Source organism: Musa acuminata, chromosome BXJ3-9, assembly GCF_036884655.1.
Source record: "Musa acuminata AAA Group cultivar baxijiao chromosome BXJ3-9, Cavendish_Baxijiao_AAA, whole genome shotgun sequence".
Taxonomy (NCBI): domain Eukaryota; kingdom Viridiplantae; phylum Streptophyta; class Magnoliopsida; order Zingiberales; family Musaceae; genus Musa; species Musa acuminata.
In genome coordinates, this window is record NC_088357.1 from 45,759,443 (window position 1) to 45,774,223 (window position 14,781).

At 45.5% G+C, this 14,781-nt stretch overlaps 6 protein-coding genes across 6 annotated transcripts; 4 read left to right on the forward strand and 2 right to left on the reverse strand.

Moving 5' to 3' along the window:
• Window positions 1-4,130: 4,130 nt before the first annotated feature.
• On the forward strand, window positions 4,131-4,937 carry LOC103999066 (glutathione S-transferase U19-like). Its single transcript, XM_009420716.3, has 2 exons — window positions 4,131-4,474; window positions 4,564-4,937. Exons 1-2 carry the CDS (start codon window positions 4,151-4,153, stop codon window positions 4,891-4,893), a joined length of 654 nt encoding a protein of 217 aa, XP_009418991.2. The 5' UTR covers window positions 4,131-4,150; the 3' UTR covers window positions 4,894-4,937.
• A 1,947-nt stretch (window positions 4,938-6,884) lies between these two features.
• On the forward strand, window positions 6,885-8,147 carry LOC103999070 (probable glutathione S-transferase parA). The gene is made up of 2 exons (XM_065167998.1): window positions 6,885-7,395; window positions 7,623-8,147. The coding sequence occupies exons 1-2, from the start codon at window positions 7,081-7,083 to the stop codon at window positions 7,965-7,967; spliced, it is 660 nt and encodes a 219-aa protein (XP_065024070.1). The 5' UTR covers window positions 6,885-7,080; the 3' UTR covers window positions 7,968-8,147.
• Window positions 8,148-8,926: 779 nt separating this feature from the next.
• Window positions 8,927-9,772, forward strand: LOC103999071 (glutathione S-transferase U20-like). The gene is made up of 2 exons (XM_009420721.3): window positions 8,927-9,274; window positions 9,359-9,772. The coding sequence occupies exons 1-2, from the start codon at window positions 8,960-8,962 to the stop codon at window positions 9,686-9,688; spliced, it is 645 nt and encodes a 214-aa protein (XP_009418996.2). The 5' UTR covers window positions 8,927-8,959; the 3' UTR covers window positions 9,689-9,772.
• Window positions 9,773-9,944: 172 nt separating this feature from the next.
• On the reverse strand, window positions 9,945-10,927 carry LOC103999408 (glutathione S-transferase U20-like). Its single transcript, XM_009421164.3, has 2 exons — window positions 10,601-10,927; window positions 9,945-10,301 (listed from the first exon to the last, which is right to left on the reverse strand). The coding sequence occupies exons 1-2, from the start codon at window positions 10,925-10,927 to the stop codon at window positions 9,945-9,947; spliced, it is 684 nt and encodes a 227-aa protein (XP_009419439.3).
• Window positions 10,928-11,437: 510 nt separating this feature from the next.
• On the reverse strand, window positions 11,438-12,411 carry LOC135649013 (probable glutathione S-transferase). The gene is made up of 2 exons (XM_065167105.1): window positions 12,085-12,411; window positions 11,438-11,969 (listed from the first exon to the last, which is right to left on the reverse strand). Exons 1-2 carry the CDS (start codon window positions 12,403-12,405, stop codon window positions 11,625-11,627), a joined length of 666 nt encoding a protein of 221 aa, XP_065023177.1. The 5' UTR covers window positions 12,406-12,411; the 3' UTR covers window positions 11,438-11,624.
• Window positions 12,412-13,232: 821 nt separating this feature from the next.
• LOC103999073 (uncharacterized) lies at window positions 13,233-14,481 on the forward strand. The gene is made up of 3 exons (XM_018818145.2): window positions 13,233-13,362; window positions 13,443-13,538; window positions 13,621-14,481. The coding sequence occupies exons 2-3, from the start codon at window positions 13,457-13,459 to the stop codon at window positions 14,388-14,390; spliced, it is 852 nt and encodes a 283-aa protein (XP_018673690.2). The 5' UTR covers window positions 13,233-13,362; window positions 13,443-13,456; the 3' UTR covers window positions 14,391-14,481.
• The last annotated feature ends 300 nt before the right edge of the window (window positions 14,482-14,781 follow it).

Genomic DNA, 14,781 nt, shown 5'->3' on the forward strand with positions numbered 1-14,781 from the left:
TGAGTATATATGATTATTTAATAATTATTATAGATCACATGGGATCCAACATGAGATGACAGTTCCTAGTGCACCTCAGCATAATGCAATTGTAGAGAGGATGAACCGCACCATCATAGAAAAAATCAGATGTATGCTTTCACAGGCCAAGCTACCTAAAAGGTTTTGGGATGAGACTTTAAGGACTGCAGTTGATGTAATCAACTTATCACTATGTACAGCCCTAGATAGTAATGTTGCAGAGCATGTATGGTCAGGGAAAGATGTTTCCTACATGCATTTAAGAGTGTTTGGTTGTCGTGCATTTGCACATATTCTAGATAATGAGAGATCCAAGCTGGATGGTAAGACTAAAGAATGTATTTTTCTTGGCTACTTATATGATCATTTTGGTTACAGGCTTTGGGATCCAGAAAAGCAGAAGGTGTTTAGAAGCAGAGACGTAGTCTTCTTTGAGGATCAAACTTTTCAAGATTTGAAGAAGAAGACACCAGTCAATACTTCTGCAGAAGGATTACCCAATTACTCCTCCAATATATCAGGGTGATAGGGGAGATGTGCAGGAAGATAGTATAGAGCCTGATGTTGATCTACCTGCAGGACATGTTGAGCAAGAAGAAGTTGGACAGCAACTTCTCGTAGAACCTCAGTTGAGAAGTTCTTCTAGATAACGTCAACCTTCCAGAAGATACTTTATAGATTAGTATGTGATGCTTACTGATGCAGGTGAACCAGAGAGTTACCAAGAAGTAGTTGAAAGTGAGCAGAAAGAGAAGTGGTTAGTTGCTATACAGGAAGAGATGGATGCTCTTCAGAAGAACCATACTTATGATTTGGTGCTACTACCAAATGGAATGAAGGCCTTGAAGAACAAGTGAGTTTTCAGGTTGAAGACTCAAGAATATTGTTCTCAACCAAAGTACAAAGCTAGATTGGTTGCGAAAGGCTTTGGTCAAAAGAAAGGTATTGACTTTGAAGATATTTTTTCTCCTGAAAATGTCTTCTATTCGTGTTGTTCTTGGTATTGCTGCTAGCCGGGACTTGGAGGTTTAGCAGTTAGATGTGAAGACAGCTTTCCTTCATGTGGATTTGGATGAGGAAATTTATATAGAGCAACCAGAAGGCTTCAAAGTCAAATGTAAAGATAACTTTGTCTGCAAATTGAAGAAGAGTTTGTATGGGCTAAAGCAAGCTCCAAGACAGCGGTATAGAAAGTTTGATTCATTTATAACAGAAAATGGATATAAAAGAACGTCTTCAGATTATTGTGTGTACATCAAATGGTTTGGTGAGGATTTTATTATTCTATTATATTATGTTGATGACATGCTTATTCTTGGGAAAGATATGTCTAAAATTGACAGAATAAAGAAGGAACTGAATGAGTCTTTTGCAATGAAGGACATGTGGCCAGCAAAGCAAATACTGTGTATGCAGATTTCCCATGATAGGAAAAATAAGAAGATTTGGTTATCACAGGAGAAATATATCAAGAAGGTATTGGAAAGATTCAGTATGAGCAATGCAAAACCAGTTGGTTCTTCTCTTGCAGGTCACTTCAAGTTGTGCTCAGAACAGAGTCCGTCAAGTGATGAGGAGAAGGAGAAAATGTAAAAAGTTTCTTATGCTTCAACAGTTGGAAGTTTAATGTATGTAATGGTATGTATGAGGCCAGACATCGCATATGCAGTTGGTGTTACTAGTAGATTTCTTGCAAATTCAAGCAAAGAGCACTAGGCAACAGTGAAGTGGATTTTAAGATATCTCAAAGGGAGCTCTAAGGTTTGTTTAAGCTTTGAAGGTGGACCACATATGTTAACAGGTTACACAAATGCAGATATGGCAAGAGATAAAGATACGAAAAAGTCTACTTCAGGTTATGTACTTACTTTTGCAGGGGGAGTTGTGCCATGGTAATCCAGGTTGTAAAGGTGTATTGCTCTCTCCACCATATAAGCAAAATATATTGCTACTACAAAGATATGGAAAAAAAAATTATGGATAAAAGAATTCTTACAAGAATTGAGGTCGAAACAGAAAAATTATATGGTACAATATGACAGCCAGAGTGTCATCCATTTGTATAAGAATCTAATGTTTTATTCCAAGTCAAAGCATATAGATGTCAGATACCATTGGATTCGAAATGTATTTGAAGAGAAGCAGTTGCAGCTTTAGAAAATTCACACAGATGACAACGGAGCAGACATGTTGACAAAGACTTTACCAAAAGAAAGACAGGAGATATGCCGACAGCTGGTCGGCATTACTTCACGTTGAGAAGTCATGAGACAGCCTCCCTTATGGGCTGAAGGGGGAGGTTGTTGGGCTGACAGCCCATATTCAGCCCAATGTGGGCTTTATCAGCCCACATCTCACCCCTTCTTAACCTAACCCTAATTAACATTAGGGGGTGTGGGTGGCTGCGTTTTAGAGGCAGAAAAATATCATAAATAAGGCAGCAACAAGGGTAACAACATCAGAGATCTTCGCAGCGGAAAAGAGGAGAAGAAAAAGGCAGAAAAATAAGAGAAAGAAAGGGAAGAAAATAAGGACAACACAGAGAAACTATTCTCAATCATCTAGTAGTGTTCTCATCTCAGGTTAGATCAAATCTACATTAGACTCTTGTTGTGATTACTTAGGGAGGTTTTAGATATTATGGCCAACGATGTGATCCTTATATCCTAGTTATTCTCTTGTGATTGTTGCTAGGGTTTAGGGCAAGAGATTGAGATTTGTATATTCATTATTCTCATAGTGGATTATCTCTAGTTTGCCTCGTAGTTTTTACCCTTCATATTGGAGGGGTTTTCCACGTATATTTTGGTGTTCTATTTGATTGTGATTTCATTTAATTCCGCTGCGGCCTGCTAGTATTTGTTTATATACAAAAGTTATTTTCGCTTTATATCCCATCAACGGGAGGAACAAAAAGAGAGCGATGAAGGCGGTGGTTCTGTTGGACTTTTGGGCGAGCCCGTTCAAGCAACGGTGCCGTATCGCATTGGCGGAGAAGGGAGTGGAGTACGAGTACAAGGAGGAGAACATTCTAGGGGACAAGAGCCCGCTGCTACAGCAGTCCAACCCCGTACACAAGAAGATCCCCGTCCTCATCCACGATGGCAAGCCCGTGTGAGAGTCCCTGATCGTCGTCTAGTACATCGATGAAGCGTGGCCCGACCACGCGCCGTTGCTTCCCGCCAACCTCTGCTCCCCCGCCCAGGCCCGCTTCTGGGCCGACTTCGTCGAAATGAAGGTGCGTTCTCCTTACGCCGATGCCTCTCATGTGTTCTGACTCTTGTTCTCCTCTTTGGATTACCACTGTGTTTGATAGAATCCACTTCCCGATATATATTTTTTTCTGGATCATTTTATCATAGGAAAACACGTTTAATTTTTATGCGTTTGATAGAATCCGCATAATCTATTTTTTGATTGATAAACAAATTCTAGATTCTTCTGATGTCACATCATATAAATGCATTATCCTTAGTTTATCAACAAAAGGCCATTTATTTTAGTGTATGATGTCACATCATATAAATGCATGATGCGCAAGTGTGTCGACGCCATTGTCTTCGAGTAGCCCAGCCGTCTTCGAGAAGTCAAGCCATCCTTCGTTGAATTCATTCAAAGAAGAAGAAAGCCTAATCGAAATGTACTGACCTATTTGTTCTTGTGCTCCAAGCAAGGATTGAAATGAGAAGCTGACTCACCTGTTTCATATTATTTTCTTTTTTTTTCTCGTAAATATTTTTTGGTCTTTTATTTGGAAGAAGAAACGTGTATCCAATAATAAAAGACTCGGATATAAGAACAGATCTTGGTCGTTGATCGCCCAATCGACGGTGCACAACTTCGAGGAATCGCTGTGACGCATGCGATCACCTCACTCTCGAGAGAGTTATATTTTGTGCCACTCTCTTGATCGGTACCCAGAAAGCAACCGCTCTTGTCGTTGGGGGAGAGAGTGCCGGCCGCTGGGACCCATGAATAACGAGGTACATGGGTGACCGAATGGTACATTGACCACGATCCTGTCAAAAACAAGCGCGAACAAAAGTCGAGGCGGCAGCCTTGACCACATCGGCATCTTCTGCGTCACCTGCCCCTCTATTTAATGATTGAGAGAGCGGAGAGAGACAGAATGAGAGCGATGAAGGCGGTGGTGCTGCTGGACTTCTGGGCGAGCCCGTTCGGGCAGCGGTGCCGGATCGCGCTGGCGGAGAAGGGAGTGGAGTACGAGTACAGGGAGGAGAACATCAGGGGGGACAAGAGCCCCCTGCTGCTCGAGTCCAACCCCGTGTACAAGAAGATCCCCGTCCTCATCCACGACGGCAAGCCTGTGTGCGAGTCCCTGATCATCGTCCTGTACATTGACGAGGCGTGGCCCGACCGCGCGCCGCTGCTTCCTGCCGACCACTACGCCCGCGCCCAGGCCCGCTTCTGGGCCGACTTCGTCGACAAGAAGGTGCGCCGATGCCCTCCATGTGTTCGATCTATGTTCTCCTCTCCGGAATGCCATATTCTTAGTTCCCTTTCTATGGTTTTACCCATCAGGTCTGTGAATCTGCATTGAATCTGTGGAAGCTTAAGGGCGAGGCCCAGGAGGCGGCCAAGGAGGACTTCATCGAGATCCTCAGGCTCCTGGAGTGCGAGCTGGGGGACAAGAAGTACTTCGGCGGCGACGTCTTCGGCTTCGTTGACATCGTGCTCGTCCCCTTCACGACCTGGTTCTACAGCTGCGAGACCTACGCCGGGTTCAGCGTCGAGGAGGCCGTCCCCAAGCTGGTGGCGTGGAGCAAGCGGTGCCTGGAGAGGGAAAGTGTCGCCAACTCCCTTTACGACCCCGTCAAAATCTATGAGTATGTCAAGACGATATTTGGATAGTGAATAAAGTCCCCACATATATATATATATATATATATATATATATATATATATATATATATATATATATATATATATATATATATATATATATATATATATATATATATATATATATATATATATATATATATATATATATATATATATATATATGGTTTCTAGACCTTCAAGTTAATAATTCGAGGTCCCCAAATATAGAATGAAGTTTGTGATTGCTTTCTTTATCATAATGAATGAGAATGAAGTTTATGTTTACCTATTTTGAATCTTAAACTACGTAGATAAATGAGTGAATGGTGATTTAGTTCCCACGTGGTAACCACATGTTGATAATAGATTCCATATCAACATGCTTCAATGTAACTGTTCAATTTTCAAGTCGATAGACTTGACCATCAATCAAGGAAGTATTTTGAATTAAAAAAAATATTATATATCTATTATTTACATAGCTGATATCAGAAGCATGGTGGCAACTCGACATGTTTGAGAGTTATCTTGACCATACTCAAATTGATAGCTGGGTTGGCCATTGACATCAATCAATGAAGCCACGCATAATAAGATCAGATGAAGGTGCTTATCAACACTATCCATGACATGTCCCATCACCAAATCTCTTAGTTTAGTCATGTTAATCACGAAGCACTATATTCAAAGATGCGTTCGACCATCGTACTCGATCTTGTTAGCCTACTATACACCACCTCGTTTAACCTTGTCAACCCATTATGCACCATCGCGCTCGACCTCATCGGCCCATTAAGCACCATCGTGCTTGCCCCCCTCGACCCACTGTGTGTCACCACGCCTAGTTTCGTCAGCTCATTGTGTGCCACCGTGCTTGGTATAGTCAATCCATTGAGTATCGATGTACTAGACCCAATCAGCTAACATACACCTCTAAGATAACTTAGCCTTCATCAACCATAATATTTCCTCTAACTTATGGTATCAATAGTTAATATAAACCAAGTGTTACTTCCCAATCCATTGTTCTCCCAAACGTTGGGGGGTATGTGTTATGAAAAAAATGAAATGACATCGTATCAACACTATGTAGTTGCCACATTAACACCATGTGATTGCTACCTTAGCATCACATGGCTACCACCTCATCGTCACATGACTGACACATTAGTGACATGTGATTGATACTTCGATGTCATATGTGGTTAACATATACCCAACATGTGTTTACATATGATTGGCACATGACCAATATCTCAGTAAATTACCTCTCCTTATTTGTATTGATCACATAAAATAACGATTTAGAGGGTTCAGGGCTCCCTCATGTTTGTTTTGAAAGACTTTTTTCCTAATACTATTTAAGTCATTGATTGAATCTTTCAGACAAAAAAATAACTTAAGTATCAAAGTAACTTTTGTAGAGAACACCAATTTTACAAGATTCAATCTCCAGGTCGATAAGGTTCGACCTCTTCGGGAATATATAGGTTCAATGCTCTTAAGTTCAAATAAGTACAGTGTCATCAAGATTTGACTATGATAGATTAGAAGAAACCTTTGTTGGCTGGCTCTGAATCATATAATCAAATCATGTACTAATAATATTTTTTTTAATCTCATGAATATTTTTTTATCTTTTATTGGGAAGAAGAAACGTGTATCCAAGAGGTTCGGATATAAGAAAAGATCCTAATCGTTGATCATTCAATCGATGGCGCAGAAGGCGGCTTCCAGGAATTTGTCTTAACTAAAGCAATAACTGCACTCCCGAGAAAGAGTTATATTTTGCGTCACGCTTTTGACACAACCCAGAAATCAACCCCTCGTGTCATTAGGGGAACGGGTTGCCCCCATAAGGACCCACCAATCACGAGAATGACGAGATAACTCCTGGTACATTCACAAAACACGCGATAAAAAAAACGTGGTGGTAGCGGTCACCTTAAGGCGCAGCCCACGTCGTCATCGTCTGCTTCACTGCCCCTCGATTTGGAAAGTGAGAGAGCGGAGAGACGAAAAGAGAGCGATGGAGGCGGTGGTGCTGCTGGACTTAAGGGCGATCCTGTAAAAAGCAAGCGAGAAGAAAATCGTGGTGGTAGCGGTCACCTTAAGGCGCAGACCACATCGTCATCTTCGGCTTCACCGGCCCTCTATTTATAGAGCGAGAGAGCGGAGAAAGAGAGATAGAGACGAAGAGACAAAACGAGAGCGATGAAGGCGGTGGTGCTGCTGGACTTCTGGGCGAGCCCGTTCGGGCAGCGGTGCCGCATCGCATTGGCGGAGAAGGGAGTGGATTACGAGTACAGGGAGGAGAACGTCCTGGGGGACAAGAGCCCGCTGCTGCTGCAGTCCAACCCCGTGCACAAGAAGATCCCCGTCCTCATCCACGATGGCAAGCCCGTGTGCGAGTCCCTGATCATCGTCCAGTACATCGACGAGGCGTGGCCCGACCGCGCGCCGCTGCTTCCCGCCGACCCCTACTCCCGCGCCCAGGCCCGTTTCTGGGCCGACTTCGTCGACGTGAAGGTGCGTTCTCCTTACGCCGATGCCTCCCATGTGTTCGACTCTTCGGATTACCACTGTGTTTGATAGAATCCACTTCCCGATATATATTTGCATAATCTATTTTTTGATCGATAAACAAATTCTAGATTCTTCTGCTCACTCGTTATTTGATCTGCTCGTCCTGTAAGAACAATTGTGCAGCGCCTGTTTGTTCTCAGCACCCTTTAACGTTATTCTTCACGTATCAGTTCAATGAATGCGGGTCAAGGCTGTGGAAGCTCAAGGGCGAGGCCCAGGCGGCGGCCAAGGAGGAGTTCATCGGGATCCTGAAGCTGCTGGAGGGCGAGCTGGGGGACAAGAAGTACTTCGGCGGTGACGCCTTCGGATTCGTCGACGTCGCGCTCGCCCCCTTCGTGTCCTGGTTCTACAGCTACGAGACCTGCGCCGGCTTCAGCATCGAAGAGGCGGCGCCCAAGGTGGTGGCCTGGGGCAAAAGGTGCATGGAGCGGGAGAGCGTGGCCAACGCACTGTCACACCCCGACAAGATCTACGAGATAGTCGGCGTTCTAAAGAAGAAATTTGGGGTCGAGTAGTCTGCAGTAGTAGTAGTAGTAGTGACTGTGTGTTGCATGGTGTTTGCCTTCTTTGTGTCTGATGAGATACACACTTGTTGGTGGTGTGTATCACTTGAATAATTGCCCTCTCTGTTATCTTCTCGAGTAATAATATATCACTTCTTGGTGGTGTTATGGGGCACCTGCACCATTCTTTCATTAGAGAATAGGAAGAATTCTCTCGCTCTCTCTTAATATATAGACACTAACGTGTGCTTCATTGAAAGATTATAGATCACTTGAGTTCTACCATTAGCTTAACTCTTCCCATCCAAGAGGAGCTCGAGTTACGTGTAAGGAAGTGGAATTGCATTATCCTTCGTTTATCAACAAAGGGCCATTTATTTTAGTGTATGATGTCACATCATATAAATGCACGATGCATAGGTGTATCGAGGTCGAGAAGTCAAGCCATCCTTCGTTGAATTCATTCAAAGAAGAAGAAAGCCTAATCGAAATGTACTGACCAATTCGTTCTTGTGCTCCAAGCAAGGATTGAAATGAGAAGCTGACTCACCTGTTTCTTATTCTTTTCTCTTTTTTTATCGTAAATATTTTTTGGTATTTTATTTGGAAGAAGCAACGTGTAAGCAATAATAAAAGACTCGGATATAAGTGGTCGTTGATCGCTCAATCGACGGTGCACAAGGCAGCTTCGATGAATTGCTGTGACGCATGCGATCACCTCACTCTCGAGAGAGTTATATTTTGTTCCACTCTCTTGGTCAGTACCCAGAATGCAATCCCTCTTGTCGTTGGAGGAGAGAGTGTCGGCCACTGGGACCCATGAATAACGAGGGAGATGGGTGACGGAATGGTACGTTCAGCACGATCCGGTAAAACACGCGCGAAAGAAAGTCGAGGCGGTTGCGGTGGTCTGCCACATCGCCATTTTCTGCGTCATTGCCCCTCTATTTAATGAGTGAGAGAGCGGAGAGAGACGAGAGACGGAGAGACACAAAGTGAGAGCGATGAAGGCGGTGGTGCTGCTGGGATTCTGGGTGAGCCCGTTCGGGCAGCGGTGCCAGATCGCGCTGGCGGAGAAGGGGGTGGAGTATGAGTACAGGGAGGAGACCGTCCCGCGGGACAAGAGCCCGCTGCTGCTCGAGTCCAACCCCGTGTACAAGAAGATCCCCGTCCTCATCCACGACGGCAAGCCTGTGTGCGAGTCCCTGATCATCGTCCAGTACATCGACGAGGCGTGGCCCGACCGCGCGCCGCTAATTCCCGCCGACCCCTACGCCCGCGCCCAGGCCCGCTTCTGGGCCGACTTCGTCGACAAGAAGGTGCACCGATGCCCTCCATGTGTTAATGTTCTCCTCTCCGGAATACCATATTCTTAGTTCCCTTTCAATGGTTTTACGCATCAGGTCTGTGAATCTGCATTGAATCTGTTAAAGCTCAAGGGCGAGGCCCAGGAGGCGGCCAAGGAGGAGTTCATCGAGAGCCTGAGGCTCCTGGAGTGCGAGCTGGGGGACAAGAAGTACTTCGGCGGCGACGCCTTCGGCTTCGTCGACATCGCGCTCGTCCCCTTAACGTCCTGGTTCTACAGCTTCGGGACCTACGGCGGGTTCAGCGTCGAGGAGGCGGTCCCCAAGCTGGTGGCGTGGAGCAAACTGTGCCTGGAGAGGGAAAGTGTCGCCAACTCCCTTTGCGACCCCCTCAAAGTCTATGAGTATGCCAAGAAGATATTTGGATAGTGAAGAAAGTCCCGTCTGTATGTAATAAAATAAAATCAAGACAATTATTCATAAATATTATTGATGAGATACATCTTTGACTTATGTTGGCTGTCACCGGAGAAAAGGAAATAACTAAAATTTGAAGAGGACGATGAAGCAAACAAAGGAGGTATTTTATTCAGCAACCACAAGGAAGTAGGTGGAAGACAACGATAATTTCCAATTGATCCAACTGTGGCCACAAACACGACACACAAACATCAAACCACAAGGCCTAGAATGGCTGCAACCCGGGGTTCTTGTTCCTCAGGAAGCACACGAACTCGTAAACCTTGTGGGGGTCAGGAAGCGACGACATGGCGACGCTCTCCCTCTCCATGCACCGCTTGCCCCACGCCATCAGCCTCGGAGCTTGTATCTCCGTCCTGAAGATTCCAAATAGCTCGTAGGTGCGGTACCAGGCCACGACAGGGACGAGGATGATGTCGACGAAGCCAAAGGTGTCGCCGCCGAAGTACTTCTTCGCCCCTAACTCACCTTCCAAGACCTTGAGTGCCCGAATGAACTGATCCCTCGCCTCCTCCTGTTTCTCTCCCTCGAGCTTCCACAGCTTCAGCCCACACCCGAAGATCTGACATCCAAAAAAGGTAAGCATGCTTGTCAAGTTCTATGCTTTGTGCTTGAGAAAAGCTCACAAAATTTATCTTTCTTAACGAATGAGTCAGGAAATCGAATGGTGAGAGAACACATCATCATCATGCCAAAAGAATCCGACAATTCATGAAGAATTTGATGTTGTATTGGTAGCTTGCGTCAATCAGTGAAGACTAAATTGACATCCACATGTACGCAAACATGCTGCGGATGACGAGCTCAAATGGCAGAAACAAACACAGGAAGGCGTAGCGGTGAAATCAGTCGCCAGCGGACCTCCTTGTCGATGAAGTCGGCCCAGTAGCGGGCCTTGGCGCGGCCGTAGGGGTCGGCGGGCAGCAGCGGCGCGCGGTAGGGCCACACCTCGTCGAGGTACTGGACGATGACTAGGGACTCGCACACGGGCTTGCCGTCGTGGAGGAGGACAGGGACTCTCATGCGCACGGGGTCGGACTTCGCCAGCAGCCGGCTCTTGCACTCCAATATGCTCTCCTCCTCTCTGTACACGTACTCCAACCCCTTCTCCGCCAACGCCACCCGGCAGCGCATCCCATTGGGGCTCGGCCAAAAGTTCAGCAGCATCAACCCCTTCGTCTCCGCCATTACTGTTCTCACCCGATGCTCCCTCGCGCTCTCTCTTCTTCTTCTCTTATATGAGGTGGGAGGAAGGGTTAATCTTAGGGATTCACTTAGCGTCGTAAGACATGCATGCACATGAGATAGTGAGTCGGGTCTAACAAGCCATTGGGTCAACCGTCGGTCGTGATGCAGACAACTTTTAATGGTGATAGCTCTTGGAAGATCTGTTCAATAAATGACTAAGAGAGCCTTCTTCTACTTATTAATCTAAATAGAATTAGCCAATAGTGTCATATATATCATTTGGTGTAATGAAAATCTATATTATATAATCTTATTTATTAGGATCTAAGCATATCCATAAATCATGATTATTTATCATTTCTTCAGAATAATTACATCAAAAGTTAGACCTAAATTTTGAGATGATATAATAAGACTATAAAATAAATCGGATCATTTAGTATATTATATATGAACAAAAAAGAAAATAAATGTTGTCGGGGAAGCTGCAACCCATGGTTTTGAGGAAGAAGAAAGAGAGAAGAAATCGATTACCACGGCAAGCTCAGTCCATGGTTTGTTGTCGGCATAGCGACGTACTATTCAACAATCACAAGGAAATAGATGGAAGACGACGAGAATTGCCAATACCTCCCACCTTCAACACACCACACGCACGACCTAGAAATATTGCAGGCAGCAGAAGAAGAATCCTGCTTCACTCGAGCCCGAACGTCTTCCTTATGAAGCACACTAACTCGTAAACCTTGGCGGGGTCAGGAAGCGACATGGCGACGCTCTCCCTCTCCATGCACCTCTTGCCCCACGCCACCAGCTTGGGAGCCTCCGTCTCCGCGCTGAAGCTTCCAAAGGACTCGTAGGTGCGGAACCAGGCCATGAGAGGGACGAGGGCGATGTCGACGAAGCCGAAGGCGTCGCCGCCGAAGTACTTCTTCTCCCCCAGCTCGTCCTCCAGGAGCTTGAGTCCCTCAGTGAACTCCTTCTTCGCCTCTCCTTGTGCCTCTTTCTTGAGCTTCCATAGCTTAGTCCCACACTCAAAGATCTGACAACCAGAGAATAGAAAGCATGCTTACGAGTACTACAAACGCATGCTGGAGATATCGCATGGCGGAAACAGACGCAGGAAGGCGAAGTAGTGAAAGCATGCAGTAGCAAACCTTCTTGTCGACGAAGTCGGCCCAGAAGCGGGCCTGGGCGCGGCCGTAGGCGTCGACGGGCAGCAGCGGCGCGCGGTCCGGCCACGCCTCGTCCACATACTGGACGATGACGAGGGACTCGCACACGGGCTTGCCGCCGTGGACGAGGACCGGGATCTTCTTGTGCACGGGGTTGGACTGCAGCAGCAGCGGGCTCTTCTCCATCACGTTCTCCTCCTTGTGCTCGTACTCCACCCGCTTCTCCGCCAGCGCGATCTGGCAGCGCATCCCGTAAGGGCTCACCCAGTAGTTCAGCAGCACCAAATCCTTCGTCTCCGCCATTGATGTTCTCGCTCGATGCTCCCTCGCTCACTCTCTAGTCTTTGGGAGCTTATATAGAGGTGGTACGTTCGTGTAGTCTGCTTTGTAAGACGTGCATGCACATAAAATAGGCTTCGTGTCAACGATCTGTTCTGATGTGGGGATCCAATTCCAATGGCGATCTCTTGGAAGATCCAAGATCTGCTTAGGAAATGGCTAAGGAAACGTGTCATGGCTTGCATCAGAGACAGAGAAGCTGTTTATATAAATGGCTAAGAGAGAGAGAGAGAGAGAGAGAGAGAAGCTTCCAAATGCAAATAACAAGAAGAAAACATTGGGGTGCTCGATCTTTCCTAATGTGAGCTGCTACCCAAAACACTAATCAATCATAGGAGAGATCTTAAACATGGATTCTTTGTTGTCATTGCTTACGCATGCGATGAACAAGTTTGATTTCTTATTATTAGTGCTATTATTATAATTATCCTGTGTATGTTAACATTGATCTAAGATCAAGTTTGTTCCTGTCATCCATTCTATTATGTAAGGTTATACTTAGGAATAATCCTTTTGTTAATCATCCATTCTATTAGTTTGTTCTTTGACAAATTCCATTGGAAACTGCTCTCTGTAGATGAACCTGTCTCAACCATTCAATCTTCTCCATCTTCTGCAAACGTCATTAAACCAGTATCTAACATCCCCCTAAACATAGAAGTCAAAGTCAAACTGAACATTCTATAAATAAGTCAACCCCCTAACTGCCTCAGAAGAAGTCCAAATCTATCATCAATTGTCCATCACAAAATACTTGTAACAAAAGAACACATAAATTACACACAGGGAACGCAGATGAAACCTTGAAGTGAGAAGGGAGGAGGAGAACAGAAAGGCCTCCCTCTTCCTTGTTTGCTGGTAGACAGATGTGCTACGATTATATTAAGTATACCAATCTCTTGTCTTTTCTCCAACCATAAGGTACCATTGAAGGCTTTTTCTTTCTTCTGTCTCTCTCTAGATTCAACAGTAGAAGAGTTTTCATCTTCTTTCTCCATCAGAATTTGCTGCAGATATGAACGGTTTGCGTGTGAATTCGTCCCCCCAGTTGATTCCTCCGAGTGGTGTAGATCATCCAAACGAAGCCACCTTGGAAGGTGAAGAATGTTACATATCTGTTCTTCTTCCTTCATTTCATCTTGTTATCTCCTTACTCTGCTGTGTTTGATGTCGTCGCAGAGAATGTGAAGTCGTTGTTGAGGTTGATACATGATTACACAGAAGGCGGTGGGCGCAGACCACAATGCGTCACCGGGATGATGACGGTCCTCGATGGTCTGAAGTCTCAGGTCCAGAAACTGCAGCCTCCACGGAGGGGAGAGGCCGAGCTCCGCAGGTGCAACACCGACCTCCGCCGTGGCGCGCCTCCGAGGGAGAAGAAGCCCCTCGACCCGGCTGCTGACGAGGTCCAGAAGCTACGCCGGGAGCTGTTCACGAACATGACCGCCCGCAGGAACCTGGAGAGGATGTTCTCCAGCCTTGGCAAGGAGAAGGAGATCATGGCGGCGGAGCTGACGAGGAAGGCGCGGGAGCTGGCGGAGGCGGAGGAGCTCGTCGACGACCTCCGGGCGCAGAACGAGGTGCTTCTGGAGAAGGTCAAGGCGTGCGCGTCGGAGCACAAGAAGAACGGCGGGCAGTCGCAGCTCAACTCGGTGCTGCAGGAGCGGAACAAGGCACTGTCGGAGCAGCTCCTCAAGTCGTTGGATGCGTACAGAACGGTGAAGAGGTGGCTAAGGGATGCCCAGGAGGAGAACGCGAGGATCGTTTTGGAGGCCGCGGAGGTGGCGGCGGCGAGCGCGGGGATCGTGCATCGCGTACGTGAAAGAATGGAGGGAGGTGGGAATGGGAAGGTGAGGACGGAGGGGGAGATTAACTCCTTGGAGCAGATGCTGCATGGATTGCAAGGGAAGCTGAGGAAAGTTAGCCCAAAAAATAAGGGAGATTGTTAGGAGCTGAAACCTTCAAGTTTAGGTGGAGAGATTGAGAGGAGAGGGACTGATGGAGAGGAAATGTAACGTTTTCCTTTTCTTTTAGTTGGAAGATTTGTATGGACTTTATACATATAAGAATTGTAACATGATAAGTTATCAAACCAATTATTTTTCTTTATAGAGACAAAATTAATATTTTTTAATGAAAAAGACCTGATTAAGATAATCATAATGAGCTCTTAAAAGGATATAATTAGAAGTTTTTAAATTATAAAATAATATATTTCATATCATATACTGAATATGAATATATAAAAATGAGCTAATTACATATTATCTTTTGTAATTATTTATTTTTAATATTGTGATTCTTATATTTTCAAGAGTTATATCAAAATTTTTATACTTA